This window comes from Dipodomys ordii, unplaced genomic scaffold, assembly GCF_000151885.1.
Source record: "Dipodomys ordii isolate 6190 unplaced genomic scaffold, Dord_2.0 Scaffold7, whole genome shotgun sequence".
NCBI classification, from domain to species: domain Eukaryota; kingdom Metazoa; phylum Chordata; class Mammalia; order Rodentia; family Heteromyidae; genus Dipodomys; species Dipodomys ordii.
This window is the reverse complement of record NW_012267223.1, coordinates 23,070,668-23,087,991: the sequence shown is the minus strand read 5'-3', so window position 1 is coordinate 23,087,991 and position 17,324 is coordinate 23,070,668. Positions and strand designations below refer to the sequence as shown.

Genomic DNA, 17,324 nt, shown 5'->3' with positions numbered 1-17,324 from the left:
ACAGATATTCCCAAAGCCCCGAATTCAAGCCCCAGTATGGCACACACACACACACACACACACACACACACACACACACAAATGACTAAAGCCAGGTGTCAGTGGCCCATGCCTATAATCCTAAATGCTCAGGAGGCTGAGATCTGAGGGTCATGGTTCAAAGCCAACCTAGGCAGGAAAGTCCATGAGACTCTTTATCTTATCTTCAATTCACCACCAGAAAACCAGAAGTGGCGCTGTGGTTCAAAGTGGTAGCTCACTAGCCTTGAGCAAAAGAAAGAGTTCAGGAACAGAACCCAGGCCCTGGGTTTAAGCCCCATGACTGACAAAAATTAACAAAAAGAAAAAGAAAGAGAAAGACTACATAATTCTCTCAATAATTGCATGAGGTAGTTGCTAGCTCCATTTTACAGATAAGGAAAATTAGTCTGGGAAAGGCTGTCACACAGTTCATGTCCAGACCTGAGTCTGACCTGCTGGGTTCATTAGAGTTTAGCTGGTATCCTCAGCAAAGAGAGAGAAGACAAGACTTAGTGGGGCTTACTTCCTGGGGGAAGCTGGGCTTCTAAGATTTTACTTTTTTTGTTTTTGTTTTTGCTTTGGTTGGTTGTGGAGCCTGAACTCTGGGCCTAGATGCTATCCCTCAGCTCTTCAGCTCAAGGCTAGCGCTCTATCACTTGAGTCACAGCGCTACTTCTGGCTTTTTCTGCTTATGTGGTGCTGAATAATAGAATCCAGGGCCTCCTGCATGCAAGGCAAGCACTCTACCACTGAGCCACCTTCCCAGCCCGACTTCACATTTTTTGAAATACATTTTTATTTTTTATTTTTATTATAAAGGTGATGACAGTCAGGTAATGAATGAGTCCATTTGTTTCTGGACAAATGAAAACTTCACATCTTTAACTCCTAATCCACAAAAAAACTAGGCTCTGAACCCTGGCTCTATCACACAGGGACGCTGCAAACATGCCAACTCCAGCAGGCGGCACTGTGAACCAGACACCAGCCCCAGCGTGGGCCGCGCGGGGGAAACCCGTGGGGTGGAGCCACAGGAGCAGCCAGGGAACCACGCGCGGGGGCGTGGCCACCCTGGACGGGGGGCGTGTCTTCCAGACAAGCCCCACCTCCAGGTGGGCGTGTCTTCAAGTCTCTTTTCCCCAAGAGACACGCGTGGGCCGCTCCCCAGCGGGAGGGAGGAGGGCTGCGGAGAGGGGTGCGGGAGTCTCTGGCGGCCCCTCCCCGTGAGGGGCCACGTGGCGGGCGCGGGCCGAACCCTCAGGGAAGAACCTGACCCGTGGGGAGGGGGGGGGTGACGGAGGCGGTGCCGAGTGGAGCCAAGAGCTCCGGGGTTCAGAGCCGAGAGGCAGCGCGGTGGGAGAGGGAGGGGAGGAGGCAGGCGGGCGCATGGGGCGCCCGGGCCCCGCGGGCAGCACGCCCCCTCCAGCCCGGCCCCGCTGACCGCTCCTCCGCCGCGCAGCCCCTCGAACCCGCGTCCCGGGGCCATGCCTGTCATGAAGGGGTTGCTGGCCCCGCAAAACACCTTCCTGGATACCATCGCCACCCGTTTTGACGGCACGCGTGAGTGGGGCGCAAGGCTGGAGGGGGGAGCGAGGGGTTCGAGATGGGGGGGGGGGGGGGGGGGGGGGGTGGGAAGCGAGATGTCAAGTCTTCCGAGGGCCGGGTCGAGGTCTCCTGGATGAGGTGGGATCTGAAGAAGAAGGGTTGGAATTGCAGGTCTCCGAACTCCCGCAGCAGCAGCCGCGGTGGTGAAGAACCCCCCCCCTCCGCACTCGCGGGCAGGGGAGGAGGGGAAAGGACCCCGAACGCTGGGGGGCGGGCGGGGCGGGGGTGGCAGGGGGTGTGACTCCCGGCAGAAGAGGCTCTTTGTGCGGCAAAACCGAGGAGGGGTCCGGGGAGCCACCCACTCCGGGACAGAGTTGTGCTGGGGGCGTGCATGGTGTGTGTGGGGGGGCGTTATGGGGACACGGAGGTGGGATCAGGGGCCGGGCATTTGGGGTCAACTAGTCCCAGATGACTCCAGCTTCTTCTTCTTTCGGCGTTGGGGTGGGGGGAAGGAGTAAAATAAATAAAAAGAAAAGAAAGGAAAATCGAACTTTGGCAGGACCTAGCTTGGATAAACATCACGCGCCCCTAAATCGTGAGGTGTCACGAAGGTGCAGTTTGGAGAGGGAGGGAACTCCTTGTTCACCCACCCGAGCTCAGGTCCCGGGTTCAGCACCTTGGACAGCCTCATTACTCCTCGGCCTCTTCTCCTTCCATTCTTGCTGCCTACTCTGGAGCTTAGAGATCTTTCTCCTAACCCCCACCCCCACACCCCCACACCCCTTTGGGAATTCTGGCCGGGATCAGGAGGGTGGGGGAACCGTAGCTGAGGGCGGAAACTGAGCCGCCAGGGCCTTACCCGCCTCTCCCCTCCTCCTCACACCTCCCCTGTTTCCATAGCGCCAATCACCGAGGCAACGGCCCTGGGATGGAAGAAGTAGGCTGCGCCCAGGGCCCAGTCTCTCCCAGGTACCTCCAGTGTCCCCACCAGTCCCCCTGACCCCCTAACAGTCCTAGGATCTCAGGGCTGGTTGTATCTCAGACCCCATTCCTCAACTGAGACTGGATGACACTCCCCCCCCCCACACACACACTTATTGGAGATAAGGGGAGCCAGCTCAAGTTCCAGTGCTGTGCTAGGAGTTGCTAGATCCCACCCCAACCCCTGCCCCCAATCCTTCCCCAGTTTGACACTGAACGCTAGGGATAGATCCGCTGAAAACAGCCAAAGGAATGCTAATGGGTGGAATTTTTTCCTGGAAGGCAAGCATGAGGACACTCTCTCTGCATGATTTCCCCCACCCCCTCAACCCCCTGACACTAAGGAAATTGTGACTTTGGAAAATTTCAGAAAAAGAGTATGATGTCAGCAGAATCTTTGCCCTGCTCACTATAACAAGATGACAGGATGGTGTCTATAGATATGCTTCCAAAGCTGAGCAAAGGTGGGGGAAATCCTCTCACCTGCTCAGAGTAGCATTTACCAAGTGCCAAGATTTGTTCTCCCCAAGTTAACTGATGCAGCTATAGCAACCCTGAGAAGAAGGCACACTGTGCACCACTTTGCAGATAAGGAAGCCAAGGCTCAGGAAAGGTTACTAACTTGGGCAAGGTCAGTGGCAGGGGAGGGTGCTGGAGTCCATGCTCTTATAGTGCTCTGCCACCTCCTGCAACCACAGCTCATCCGTTGAAGGGAGAGGTTGGACCCTTGGCTGCTTCTCCAATCCTCCAGTAGTTTCTGCCTCTTTAGGCCAGTTTTGATTCCTTATCCCTTTGCTTTCTTTCTGGTCTCCATTTCAGAATATTCTTGAAGGGAATCAGGACCCACAGAGAAGCCTGGAAAGCTTCTAGCTATACTCCTTCTCACCACAACTTGGGGGAGTGCTGCCCACTTGGAAGCTAGCTCCCCTCCTAGCTTGGAGCTGACCTTGACCTCTTCTTCCTACAGACAGCAACTTCTTACTGGCCAACGCGCAGGGTCCACGAGGTTTTCCTATCGTTTACTGCTCTGACGGCTTCTGTGAGCTCACTGGCTACGGCCGCACTGAGGTCATGCAAAAAACCTGCAGCTGCCGATTTCTCTATGGCCCAGAGACCAGTGAGCCTGCTCTGCAGCGGCTGCACAAAGCCCTGGAGGGTCACCAAGAGCACCGGGCTGAAATCTGTTTCTACCGCAAGGATGGTGAGGGACCTTGATCAGCCCCCACAGCCGTGCTCAAACCTCAGGTCCCAAGCCTTCCCCAGAGTCTGTTGGGTATAGTAGAAGCCTGGATGTCTCCTTCCATACTGCCACATGCTGATTGTGGGACTGAATGCATCCCTGACACTCCCTGGACTTCTGTTTCTCCATCTAGAAAATGAATCAGCTGACAAAAAATCTCTGGTTCCTTTCAGCTGGAAACATTTGCCAAGGTCTTTGACTATAACCAGCAACCAAAGGGGACCAGGGAGAAAGTCATGCAAGAAGCTGCTTACCTTCCTCCCTCTTCCTCTCTTTCTCTCTCTTTCCATACTCACAGGCTCAGCCTTTTGGTGCCTCCTGGACATGATGCCCATCAAGAATGAGATGGGGGAGGTGGTGCTGTTCCTCTTTTCCTTTAAGGACATCACTCAGAGTACAGGCCCAGGACTGGGTCCCTCAGGAGTCCATGGGGACAGTAATCATGGTAAATGCAAGTTGATGTCTTTGTTCCAGGTCACATGAGATTCCTCTCCCCTCCCGGCTTCATAGGGTATCTCCTCACGTAACTCTGTACCCTGCCTTCCAACAGAAAACTCCCTTGGCAGGAGAGGAGCCACTTCAAAACTTCGCTCCACCAGGAGACAGAGTCGTACTGTTCTACACCGACTGTCTGGCCACTTTAGTCGCCGGAACCAGAGAAACATGAAGACTAATAATGTGAGTCTGACATCCTCATCTAAATGTCCCCATCCCCCAAGTTCTCCAGCCTAAAGTCCCTGCTACTATCTTCCTGTTTTACCCTCTCTGCCCCATCTCCTCTGTAGGCTTGTTCCTCCATCCACTATGTATCTCTCATGCCTCCTCCATTCCTGTCTCCCTGACTGACGTTGCCCTGGTGATATCTCAGAGGTGGGATTCTAGCAGCACTTATACCACCTAGCCTTGAGTGCTAGGGTTATATCATGAGGGTGAAATCATAAGCTATTACAGTCCTAGGAAGAAAGCCCCCATTACAGACATAGTACCTTGCCTTGTATGTCATCCTGTGTGCATCCTGACAAAGCCAGAGGATGGAGTGTCCAGCCTTTTGTGTAGTCTGTGAGGACCACAGCAAATAGGGCAGGTGGTTGTAGCTTTCCCATCTGCCATTAGGGCTCAGAACCCATGAGGAATTCAAGCCAGGGTATGCATCTGGTATATCATAATTTTCTTCTCAAGTAGGATGAGGGTCAATTCTTACAAATGCATGCCGCCTCCTACCCCACCCCCCCAAAAAAACCAGAATTGGTTGAAAAGAGGACCTGGGAGGAAGTTGGGCAGAAGGAAGAGAGCATTAAGCGCCCACCTCTGAACCCCTATCCCATACCTTCTATCCCCTCTCATGGCCACCCTAATAGTGGCCACTTTTCCCCATCCCTTGCCTCTCTCCTTTCCCCCAGCCTCGACTCATCTTTCCCCCAAGTGTCCCCAACCACAACCCCTCTCCCTTTAGAACGTGTTTGAGCCAAAACCATCAGTGCCTGAGTACAAGGTGGCCTCCGTGGGGGGGTCCCGCTGCCTCCTCCTCCACTACAGCGTCCCCAAAGCCATCTGGGATGGCCTCATCCTCCTCGCCACCTTCTACGTTGCGGTCACTGTCCCCTACAATGTCTGCTTCTCTGGTGATGATGACACCCCCATCGCTTCTCGACACACCCTTGTCAGCGACATTGCCGTGGAGATGCTCTTCATTTTGGGTCAGACCCTCTGCCCCACTGATCCTAGAGGGTGGGCTGTTGGTGACGGGCCCGGGGTGGGGGTGGGGGGCTTACTGACGTCAAGCCTTGCTGCATTTTGGTTATAAAGAACTTGGCCCCATTTTTTTCTGTGTTAACTCCCATGGGCTATGTGCTGTGCCCCCTGCAGTCTGTGGCCTCTCCTTCCTCCAGACCAGCCACTGCCTAATCTTTCCCCATTCTTGCCTTGTGACTGTTCAAGTCTCATTAGCTCCCCGGCCCAAGTTCCTAGGCCAAGACTCCCTCGTAACAACTTTCTGCACCCTCAGATATCATCCTGAACTTCCGCACCACCTATGTGTCCCAATCTGGTCAAGTGGTTTCTGCCCCTCGTTCTATTGGCCTGCACTATCTGGCCACTTGGTTCTTCGTGGATCTCATTGCTGCTCTGCCCTTTGACCTGCTTTACATCTTCAACATCACTGTGGTGAGTGACTTCTATCAGGCCCTGGGCCTTAGCCTTGGAACTTCTGCACAGCATCATCTCCCATTAGAGGACCAAGTCCAGTTGCAATCTTTCCCATCAACCCAGCTGCGGATACTTATCTGGCACAGTCCAGGAAGAATCTGTGCTGTTGGAGAGCTCAGCTCACTATCTTTGAAGGAAGCTGAGATAAATGAAAAGCTAACTATGGCTACCAGGGCGGTATTGGTCTGATGCCAGATGAGGGGTACTTTTCACATTTTTATTTAACAAACAACCGATGAGCATTTAGCTGTCTGCAAAGCAGTATGTAGGGCATGGTCACTGTGGGGAGGTGGGGAGGGGTGGTAAGAGACAGAGATTCGGCCTTGAAACCTCTAAATTAGTGAGGGAGGTAGGAACTCCAACAGACACACTGAATGGGAGCTGAAAATGGGACCCAGGGACTGGGCTGACCTTGAATAGGAGAGTATGTGGGCAGTGGGGCCAGCACCTAGGAGTAGAAGCATCTCTGTTGGGCAGAGGCTAGAGTATCCTGGGAAGAAAGTGTTCCTGGTGGAGGCAAGAATAGAGCGAGACCTTAAATGGTGAATAGGATTTGGCTTGCAAGAGATAACGGCAAGCTGGGTGCTCATGGCTCACACTTGTAATCCTAGCTACTCAGGAGGTTTAGATGTGAAGATTATGGTTTGAAGACAGCCTGGGCAGGAAAGTCCCTAAGACCCATATTTTCAGCTAACAACCCAAAAGCTGGAAGTGGAGCTGTATGGCTCAAGTGGTAGGGCTTAAGAATAGCACAGACCTTGAGTTCAAGCCCCACTACTGGCATACACATTCACACACTTGCATGTGCACACAAACACACACACACACACACACACACACACACAATAGAGTGGTATTGGAGGAAGTGTAGTAAATCAAGCCTGGGGCATAGAGGCTACAGGTAGATTTAGAGGTAGAGGATTCTTGGGACTACCTGGAGATGCCCTGAATGTGGCACCAATCCAGGGAGAGGCAGGACCACCCTTGTCCCGAGGCTCCGTTGGCTGCTGGGAGGGGCGGTGGGGAGCAGTTTCCCTGTGTGCTCTCTGCGCTGCACTCAGCTATAGCAGGCAACCACCTACACGCAGCCGGATTTAACTAGCCGCCAACGGGCTGTGGGCCTCTTCTCCTGGCTGTGCACACGTGTGTGCATGCTCCTACACACGTGCATGTGTGTAAGTCCTAGCTCTGGCCACTCCAAGTAGGCCTCCCTACTCCTACCTAGGTGTGCAGCGATGCATTTGTGCCATTGGCAGAGTCAGCCTGGCAGCTGGTCTTGAAAGAGAGGAGGAGTTGCAGAGAGCTCCCTGCCTTCCTCTCAGGTAGCCCCTCAGCTGGCAACTTTGGGAGCACTTGACAGTTCACTACTATACTTCCAGACTTCTCATCACATAGATGCCTCTCGGAAGCCCTTCAGGGAAGATCGTCTTACCCTTCTTTTTCAGAAGTTGACGCAGAGGCTCAGAGAGGTTAAGAGAGTTGCTGAAGGTACACAATAGGCAGTAGCAGGCAGATTAGGACCAGGTCTCTAATTCCTCTTCTTCTTCCTCCTCCTCTTCCTCCTCTTCTCCCTTCTCTCTTCTTCATGCTGGTACTAGGGCTTGAACTCAGGGCCTGAGCATTATCCCTTATCAAAGCTAGTGTTCCACCATTTGAGTCACGTTGCTACTTCTGGCTCTTTGCTGGTTCATTAGAAATAAGAGTCTCACAGACTGCTTCAAATCATGATCCTCAGATCTCAGCCTCCTGAGTAAGTTAAGGAGTGTGCCACTGGCACTGGGCAGTAGTCTAGTGTGTTCTTGCAAAGGTACCACTTGCTTCCCAGGTAACTAGGGCACTCAAATGGATGGCTTAGAGGAGATGAGGAGCATTTTTTTGGGAGTGGGGGATGAGTAGAAAGAATAGAGAGGAGGGGGCTGGGAAGGTGGCTCAGTGGTAGAGTGCTTGCCTTGCATGCTTGAGGCCCTGGGTTCGATTCCTCAGCACCACATAAGCAAAAAGAAAGTAGCCGGAGGTGGCGCTGTGACTCAAGTGGTTAGAGCGCTAGCCTTGAGCTGAAGAGCTGAGGGACAGCGCCCAGGCCCAGAGTTCAGGCCCCACGACTGGACCCCCCAAAAAAAAGAATAGAGAGGAGGAATGGAGCTGCAAACCAGGCCAAGAACATTATGGCCCAAGAATAAGAGGAGGGTCCTTAAAGGTGTAGGGTCGAGGCTAGATGACTCAGGGGTAGTTCCAGGGACTCAGGTTTGAAGTCAGGAATTCTGGGGGCAGGGGTAGATAGAAGTCTTTGAGAGGATCTGGGAGAACCAGGTCTTCCTTTACCTCAAGTTGGAAAATACTTGAATGACGTGATTCAACAGTGTGGGCCAAGACTTCAGGGAGCATCCTGGAGGCTCCTGCGAGGGGATCCGGGGGTATCAGACTCTCCAGTCCTAGTTCCTACTCAGAAAGCAAGTTTCCTCTCAGAAAACCTGCACCTTATCTCCAGGGTTGGGGGTGGAGGTGGGGGGTAATTACAATGAATTCAATCACAATGGATTGAAATGTTAATCACAGTGAAAAAAGCAGTGTTGAGAAAGGAGCTTAGCCATAGAGTACTTGTATAGCACAAGTGTGGCCCTGGCTCCATCCCCAGCCTGACCAAAAAGAAAAAAAAAAGTCACCAGTGGCTCACACCTGTAATCCTAGCTACTCAGGAGACTGAGATCCGAAGATATCGGCTCAAAGCCAACCCAGGCAGAAAAGTTGATGAGACTCTTATCTCCAATGAATTACTCAGAAAATGCCAGAAGTGGTGCTGTGGCTCAAGTGGTAAAGAGCTATCCTGGAGGACAAAGAGGCTCAGGGACAGCACCTGGCCCAGAGTTCAAACCGCAGTACTGGCAAAATTAAAAAAGCAAAAACAAAAACAAGTTGAGGTCATATCAGTGAATGTTTATCGGATTCATTGCCCCCATTATCAATGGCTAGCTCAGTCCAGGTGTCCAGCTGACCTCAGGCCCTGCTCTCTTTCCCATCTGTAGCTGATCCATATAACTTCTCTCTCTCTTTCTCTCTCTCTGTCTTCCTCTCTCTCTCTCTAGCTTACTCTATCTATCTATCTATCATCTATCTCTTTCTCTCTTTTGTGCCAGGTACTGGGGTTTAGAAGTCCCCCCCCCTCGACAGGTACTGACATTGAACACCTATTAGGGCCTCATGCTCTAGCGTGGCTTTTTAATTGCCACTCTATCACTTGAACTATACTTCCACTTCTGAATTTTTGGTAATTTTTTTTTATTTTTGTTAACTGGAGATAAGAGTCTCGGACTTCTCTGCCTCGGCTAGCTTGAAACCGGGATCCTCAGATCTCAGCCTCCTGAGTAGCTAAGATTACAGGTGTGAGCCACCAGCGCCCAGCTCCTAGTCCTTAAGCCCTTACCTGTTCCCATTTCACCATGCTTTTCCATGTCAGATATCACTACTTGATGGTGCCTAGAGCTCTGGAGCTCTGAGATGGAGCTTTCAACCAATCATTCTTTCTCTGACTCTGGCCAGGACTTTCCCTGGCACTATCCTCCAGTGCTAAGGGGCAAGGTAGCCCTAAATAGACTTCGGTGTCACTCAGCTCAGACTTGGGTCGCAGCCTCATTGTTTCCTTGGTCTGTGGTGTTGAGCAAGTCATTAGCCTTGCTGCGCCTTATTTATCAGCAAATTCAGAATGATAAGTGGACCAAAGGCATAAAGTTGTGTTTTTTCCTTTGAACTTTAGTATCAATGTTATACAGTGCTAGAGTTTCAACTCGAGGCCTTACTATTTATTGCTAGGCAGGCACTCTACTACTTGAGCCACACCTAGGATTACAGACTGCTGGTGGTGGAGTGTGAAGATCCAAGCTACCCAGGTGAAGATTGAGAGGACTGAGGTTTGAGACCAGCCCAGGCAAAAAGTTAGCCAGATCCTATCTCCAACAATAAATCTGAGTATAATGGCACACTCCTCCCTTGTAACCTGCTAACAGGGAGGCATAAAGAGGACGCTGTGGTCCAGGCTGCTGAGGCAAAAACCGGAGATCCTATTGGAAAAATAATTAAAGCAAGCTGGGTGCCGGCGGTTCATGCCTGTAATCTTACCTAATCAGGAAGCTGAGATCTGAGGATCATGGTTCATAGCCAGCCCGGGCAGGAAAGTCCGTGAGATTTTGATCTCCAATTAACCACTAGAAAACCAGAAGTGGCATTGTGACTCAAGTGGTAGAGCACTGGCCTTGAACTGAAGAGCTGAGGGACAGCCCCCAGGCTCAGAGTTCAAGCCCCACCACTGATAACCCCCCCAAAAAAAGAAAAAAACAGCAGGGGTTGGGAAGTGGCTCAGTGGTAGAGTGCTTGCCTTGCATACTTTGAGGCCCTGGGTTTGATTCCTCAGTACCATATAAGCAGGAAAAGCCAGAAGTGGCACTGTGGCTCAAGTGGTAGAGCACTAACCTTGAGCTGAAGAGCTGAGGAACAGCACCCAGGCCCAGAGTTCAGGCCCCATGACCAACCAAAAAGAAAAAAGAATTAGAGGCGTGACTCGAATGGTGAAGAATCTGCTTAGTGAGCTTGAAGGCCTGAGTTCAAACCCAGTCAATCAATCAATGATGTACTTTCTCCCCTGGTACCAAGGTGTCTGGTGGGAAGGACTTGGGAAGGGGCCAGTGATAGGTGAGGGCTCTGAGGAGGTGTGCCTGCTGACATCCCCTCCCTCCTCCATCCTTCTGCAGACTTCACTGGTGCACCTGCTAAAGACCGTGCGGCTGCTGCGGCTGCTGCGGCTGCTGCAGAAGCTGGAGCGGTACTCGCAGTGCAGCGCTGTGGTGCTCACGCTGCTCATGTCCGTCTTTGCACTCCTTGCCCACTGGATGGCCTGCATCTGGTATGTCATCGGGCGCCGGGAGATGGAGACCAATGACCCGCTGCTCTGGGACATTGGTGAGCCACCAGCCCCAGCCTTTCACTTCTACCTCTCCACCTATCCAGGACTCACTCTTCCCCCATCCCCCATTCCTCCAGGCATCTCACAAGCATGACCTGTGTATGTTGTGCCTCAGGCTTTGCTGTGGGAGGGGGGAACCTCATAGCCTAGCAGAAGATCAAAACACAGCAGTGATGGGGAAGGTGTGCTGTGGGCACAGGAAGCTGCCTGTATAAAAAGTGAGAAAGAGTTTGGCCCACCCAGTCAGCCTCGATAGATCCTCCTTATTCATATTGAATGGAGCTACTGATCAAAAGCAGCTTCAGGTCCTCAGTGTCTCCTGGGAAGGCAGATCAGATCCCGGAGACAATTGTTCTTGACCCCAGAACCTGGCCCATCACCTCTCAGATCTGGCATCTTCTCCTAATGTTCTCTGGCCCCTTCCAAGTCCCCCCTACCTCCCTCTCACCCCAGTTCCAGCTATGAGCTCCATTGATCTCCTTGTTTCCTTCTCATCCTTACCCCCACTTAACTTCTCATCGTAGCCTTCATTCTTGGCCCCCCCCAAGAGTCAACACTGACCTGCCACACCCTTGCCTGGACACTTCCAGTGGCTCTGCCCTGCCCTCAAAATTATTACCACTTGTACCTTCTCTATGCCAAAACCCAGCCCCCTTTTCTCCAAGTTGCTTTGGCTGAGTTATATCCAGAACCCCAGATGTACCTCTTTCTCACTGTGGAATCCTTCTTGGTATCCTCCCTTATGTCTTTCCTTTATTCTCTCTCTCTTTTTTTTTTTTGGTGCTGGCACTGAGGCATGAATCTAGGGTCTGAGCTCTGTCTCTTAGCTTTTTTACTCAAAGCTGGTGCTCCACCACTTGAGCCATAGCTCCACTTCTGGCTTTTTTGCTGGCTGATTAGAGAGAGGAATCCCATGGACTTTGCTGCCCAGGTTGGCTTGGAACCATGGTTCTCAGATCTCAACCTCCTGAGTAGCTAAGGTTACAGGCATCAGCCACATGTGCCAAGCTACTCTCCCCTATCTTCTTTTATCTTTTTGGTGGTCGTGGGGCCTGAACTCTGGGCCTGGGGGCTTTCCTGAGCTCTTCAGCTCAAGGCGAGCACTCTACCACTTGAGCCACAGCGTCACTTCTGGCTTTTTCTGCTCATGTGGCACTGAGGAATTGAACCCAAGGCCTCATGCATGCAAGACAAGCACTCTACCATGGAGCCACCTTCCCAGCCCCTCCCCTATTTTCTTCACTTAGGTTAAAAAACAAAAAACAAAAAAAACCTTGCAAATTCAACTAAAATACTCTGCCCTAAAGGAACTCTCCAGAACCTCTCCCCCACCCCCAATGTCAACTGGATGGTTTTGCCTAACCTATTATGATTTTCATACTTGAGTAACTCCCCTCCCATCTATAATCATTTATTTAATTACTCTTTCCTTAGGGCATTGAAAATTTTTCCCCACGCAGGGAGAGCATGTGGCTGGATCAGATGCCATCCCCCTCCCTGCGTGCAGGAGTTGAAGGGGATCTCTGTAGAGTCAGCCGTGTGAGGGGGTAGCCTTGAACAGCAAAGGTTACCAGTGGACGGAGGCCAGGCCCAGGCGGGGGCTGTGCTGTCCATTTCCTGGGCCAGCCCTGGCAAGCCGTTCCCTCCCCTTTGTAAATACTGGCCCAAGGTCAAGGCACCAGCAGCTCAGGGAAACTCTGTTCTCCATGGCTGGTGCAGCTCGGGCTCCCTCTACCCTCACCCCCTCAGGCTGGCTGCACGAGCTGGGCAAGCGCCTGGAAGTGCCCTATGTCAACGGCTCGGCGGGCGGCCCGTCCCGGCGCAGCGCCTACATCGCTGCGCTCTACTTCACGCTCAGCAGCCTCACCAGCGTGGGCTTCGGCAACGTGTGCGCCAACACGGATGCGGAAAAGATCTTTTCCATCTGCACCATGCTCATAGGCGGTGAGGCCAGGCCTGCCACACCCGAGGGGGGAAAGGGACCCCCGAGTGGATGACCGTGTGTGTGCGCGCGCGCGCGTGCGTGCATGGAGCAGCACGGGCCTGCCCCTCTGGGAATCACCCCCTATTTCCTGCCCCCCAATACCCCCAATGCAGCACGCAGGGGTCTGCGGACTCACTCTTAGCACCAACCACCCACCCACATCCATCCAGGGCTGAGTGGGTGCAGGGCAAGGGGAGGTGACAGAGGGGGTGGCCATCCCTGACACGCAGCCCACTGCCACTGCTGCAGCGCTGATGCACGCCGTGGTGTTTGGGAACGTGACGGCCATCATCCAGCGCATGTACTCCCGCCGCTCGCTCTACCACAGCCGCATGAAGGACCTCAAAGACTTCATCCGCGTGCACCGCCTGCCCCGGCCGCTCAAACAGCGCATGCTCGAGTACTTCCAGACCACGTGGGCCGTCAACAGCGGCATCGATGCCAACGAGGTAACGAGCAGGGCCTGTCTGGCTCGCCCAAGCTAGACACGCGGTAGCACAGCAGGGGAGGCTTGCGCACTGCCTCTCTGGGTTTGGGATGAGGGATCAGGAGGCTCAGGGGAGGAGAGGTTCTCAAATCCAAATCCTGTTTTCTTTGTTACTGCTGGTGGCTCACCCACGCCTGTAATCCCAACTACTTAGAAGGCTGAGATTTAAGGATCGTGATTCGAAGCCAGCCCAGGCTGGAAAGTCTGTGAGACTCTTCTCTCTGAGTAACCGCGGGAAAGCTGAAAGTGGAGTTGTGGCTCAAGTGGTAGAACACCAACCTTGAGCAAAAAAGCTAAGGGAACAGTGCTCAGGTTCTGAATTCAAGTCCTGGTAGTGGCATGTGAGTACGTGCACGTGTATGTGCACACAGAGACACAGAACACGGAAGCTGAAAGTGTGAATGTTGCAAAGGTCTGGACTTGCACTCTCTGGGGCTCTGTTTCTCTGTCAAATTGATCTTCACAGTGCCTCTCCTCCCAAACCCTTTCCAACTTAATGCTATCCCCATTCTGTCTCCATGGCCAGAGCACCTGCTTCTGTGGGAGGCCAAGCTTCTGTGGGAGACAGAGAGCTTGGAGATAGTTACAATTAACTCCTGCCCTGAGAGAGACTCCAGAATGGTGAGAGGAAGACAGAATTGCACAGTAAATAGGACTATGGTAGAGGGATGTGGGTGCAGCAGGGCCCTCATTGTAGCAAAGTAGCATCATGTTGGGATTCTGGGCTTAGGGCCAGAGGTGAGTGTTAAGGATTGGACCATGAGGAGGGTGTGGTGCATGTGGGAGACTCCAGTGGAGGTTGCACAGCAAAGTCATCGGAAATAGAAATCTAGTCCCAGCATTGAGGCTGAGGACTCGCTGGCAGTGGGGAAATCAGGGACTGGTTGCTACAATGGAAGAGAGAATGGAAAATGAGAAGTAAGCTCCATAATGTATGAAAACATGAACACTTTGACCTCAGGAGGTCATTGGTTATATTCAAGAACTACCGTAACCCTACATTTACAATGGACATGTAGAAGCCCGGAGAGAGGAATTGGATTTTTCAAAGCCTGCAGGAATTTAGAAGCTTTTTTCTTTCTTTCTTTCTTTCTTTCTTTTTGCCTGTCCTACGGCTTCAACTCAGGGACTGGGCACTGTTGCTGAGCTTCTTTTTACTCATGGCTAGCACTCTACCACTTGAATCACAAATGCACTTCTGGCTTTTTTGGTGGTTTATTGGAGATAAGAGTCTCACAGACTTTCCTTCCTGGGGCTGGTTTCAAACCCTGATCCTCAGATCTCAGCCTTCTGAGTAGCCAGGATTACAAATGTGAGCCACCAGTGGCCCAGCTCAGGGATAGCTCTTGACTGTATGAGGGTGTGTGGCCAGAACATGCTATGAGTGACTAGTATTTGTTGCCAGGTGCCGTGGACAAATGGGAGACCTAGACTCTGTCCAGAATTTAGTTTGGGAGGTCAACTCGGGAAGCAAAATTGAGGTTTAGACCCACAGAAGTCTTGATGAAGGTCTGGAATAGGTGGCTTCAAAGCAAAGGTCAAGTGGGTGCCTTTGCCTTGCCTTAGAGAGAGTTTAAGTAATAGTTGCAGGGGGATGGCTGGAATGACCTATGCCCCTTATGCAGTTACTGCGTGACTTCCCAGACGAGCTGAGAGCCGACATTGCTATGCACCTGAATCGTGAGATCCTGCAGCTGCCACTGTTTGGAGCAGCAAGCAGGGGCTGCCTGCGGGCCCTCTCCCTGCACATCAAGACCTCCTTTTGCGCTCCTGGCGAGTATCTGTTGCGACGTGGGGATGCACTGCAGGCGCACTACTACGTCTGCTCCGGCTCACTTGAGGTGCTCCGAGACAACATGGTGCTGGCTATCCTGGGTGAGAACCCCAGCACTGACACTACTCAGAGCCTTGGGACTAGCCTTGGGTCTAGGAATGGGACATTCCCTGTGGATCCCAAGGGATAGTCCCTTTACCGTTCATTCTTTTGGGCATTCTCTGTGACTCATTCATCCCTTTGGCCATCCCTCAACCCAACAGTTCTTTACTAATGACTGGCCCTTGAATTAACTGATCCTCTCCATTTCATCCTCTCTCAACTTCATTGACCCTTTCCCAAAAGCCCAAACTCCTTGGAACTTTACCCTTTAACTTGCTCCTGTGGTGGGCCTGCCTGACTTTCTTCTTTTCTTCTTTCCTTCCTTTGTTTATTTTTGCAGCTTTAGGGATTGAACTTAGGGCTTCACGTATGCTAGACAAGCACTCTAATACTTCACACACACACACACACACACACACACACACACACACACACACATTTTGTGCCACTATTGAGGCTTGAATTCAAAGCCTGGGCACTGTCAGTTAGCTTTTTCACTCAAAGCTAGTTCTCTACCACTTGAGCCACACCTATGCTTCTGGCTTTTTTATGGTCAATTGAAGATAAGTTTCACAGGCTTTCCTGCCCAGGCTGACTTTGAACCACAAACCTTAGATCTCAGCCTCCTAAATAGCTAGGATTACAGGCAGGAGCCACCAGTGTTCAGTTTATATTTGTTTTTGAGATAAGATTTCACTGCAGATTCTCTTATCTTTACTTCCTAAAGTAGCTGGGATTACTGGCGAGCAGTAAAGTGCCCAGCTTCCTCTGGCCATTTTTTACTGCTTATCCAATTGATTGATCAATCATTCATCCAGTTCTACTAACAGCTCCCTCCATTGATTGTCTCACAGGTTCAGCAACTATTCTCCACTTGCCTTGTTCAAATTCCTCAATTCTCTTATCAACCCCTTGATCCACGTCCGCCATCCTTCAAACACACCCGACTATTCACCGAATCCATAGACTGATATTCTGTTGGTTCCAGTGTCTCAGCTCACAGTCCTTATCCTTTGTCCACAGGGAAGGGAGACCTGATTGGGGCAGACATCCCTGAGCCAGGCCAGGAACCTGGGTCAGTCTTAGGTCCCAGCTGTGTGCTGAAGACCAGCGCAGACGTGAAAGCACTGACCTACTGTGGCCTTCAACAGCTGAGCAGCAGAGGGCTGGCTGAGGTCCTTCGGTTGTATCCTGAGTACGGGGCTGCTTTCCGGGCTGGCCTGCCCAGGGACCTCACCTTCAACCTGCGCCAGGGCTCTGATGCCAATGTATGTAGACCTCCTATGGTCTTCACTGCCTGCCTCCCAGGGCCCTAGAGAGCTTTCTTTATATCCATTCACTTGAAAACACTAGCTGTAACCCCAGGCACCCTTTTCCACTCCTCCTTATGTGTTTGACATTTTCCAGTGCTACTGCCCAGTAGCCTTACCTGGCCCCTAGATCACCTCTCAGCACCTTCTACTGTGCTGCCCATAATTCCTTCTTTCTTCCCTCCCTCCCTCCCTCCCTCCCTCTCTCTCTCTCTCTTTCTTTTTTTCTTTCTTTCTTCCTTTCTTTCTGTGCTGGTCTTGGGGCTTGAACTCAGGGCCTGGACACTGTTCCTGAGCTCTTTTGTTCAAGGCCAGCACTGTACCATTTTGAGTCACAAGGCCACTTCCAGTTTTTGAATGGTTAATTAGAGATAAGAGTCTAACAAACTTTTCTGCCTGGGCTTGTTTTGAATAGCAATCCTCAGCTCTCAGCTTTCTGAGTAGCTAGGATTAAAGGTGTAAGCCACCAGTGCCTGGCATTGTCCATGTGTTTTGTTGAGTATCTCTAGCCCTACTCTAGACTCCTACAGAGGATCCTCAGTTTGGGAGCAGCACCTCTCTGCTGCTATTCCTTCAGGTGTCTCTCTGGACCAGTATTACCTCCAGAGCTGCTGCTTCTCCACTGGTGTTCCCATGTTTCCTGGCCCACTTTGTTTTTAGACTGGGCCAGGTCTGTACCTTACACACTAGGCCTTTCTTTTGGTACTTTTTTTTTTTTTTT

At 51.9% G+C, this 17,324-nt stretch overlaps 1 protein-coding gene across 1 annotated transcript in view; it reads left to right on the top strand.

The window, feature by feature from the left end:
- The first annotated feature begins 1,173 nt into the window (after window positions 1–1,173).
- Window positions 1,174–17,324, top strand: part of Kcnh4 (potassium channel, voltage gated eag related subfamily H, member 4) — a 22,965-nt gene continuing 6,814 nt past the window's right edge. Inside the window, exons 1-11 of the mRNA XM_013037796.1 lie at window positions 1,174–1,581; window positions 3,515–3,748; window positions 4,086–4,232; window positions 4,338–4,465; window positions 5,241–5,484; window positions 5,793–5,950; window positions 10,735–10,942; window positions 12,696–12,890; window positions 13,180–13,379; window positions 15,043–15,292; window positions 16,317–16,561. Of these exons, the coding sequence (XP_012893250.1) occupies window positions 1,506–1,581; window positions 3,515–3,748; window positions 4,086–4,232; window positions 4,338–4,465; window positions 5,241–5,484; window positions 5,793–5,950; window positions 10,735–10,942; window positions 12,696–12,890; window positions 13,180–13,379; window positions 15,043–15,292; window positions 16,317–16,561 (2,085 nt within the window). The 5' untranslated portion in view covers window positions 1,174–1,505. The remainder of the gene's footprint in view (window positions 1,582–3,514; window positions 3,749–4,085; window positions 4,233–4,337; window positions 4,466–5,240; window positions 5,485–5,792; window positions 5,951–10,734; window positions 10,943–12,695; window positions 12,891–13,179; window positions 13,380–15,042; window positions 15,293–16,316; window positions 16,562–17,324) is intronic.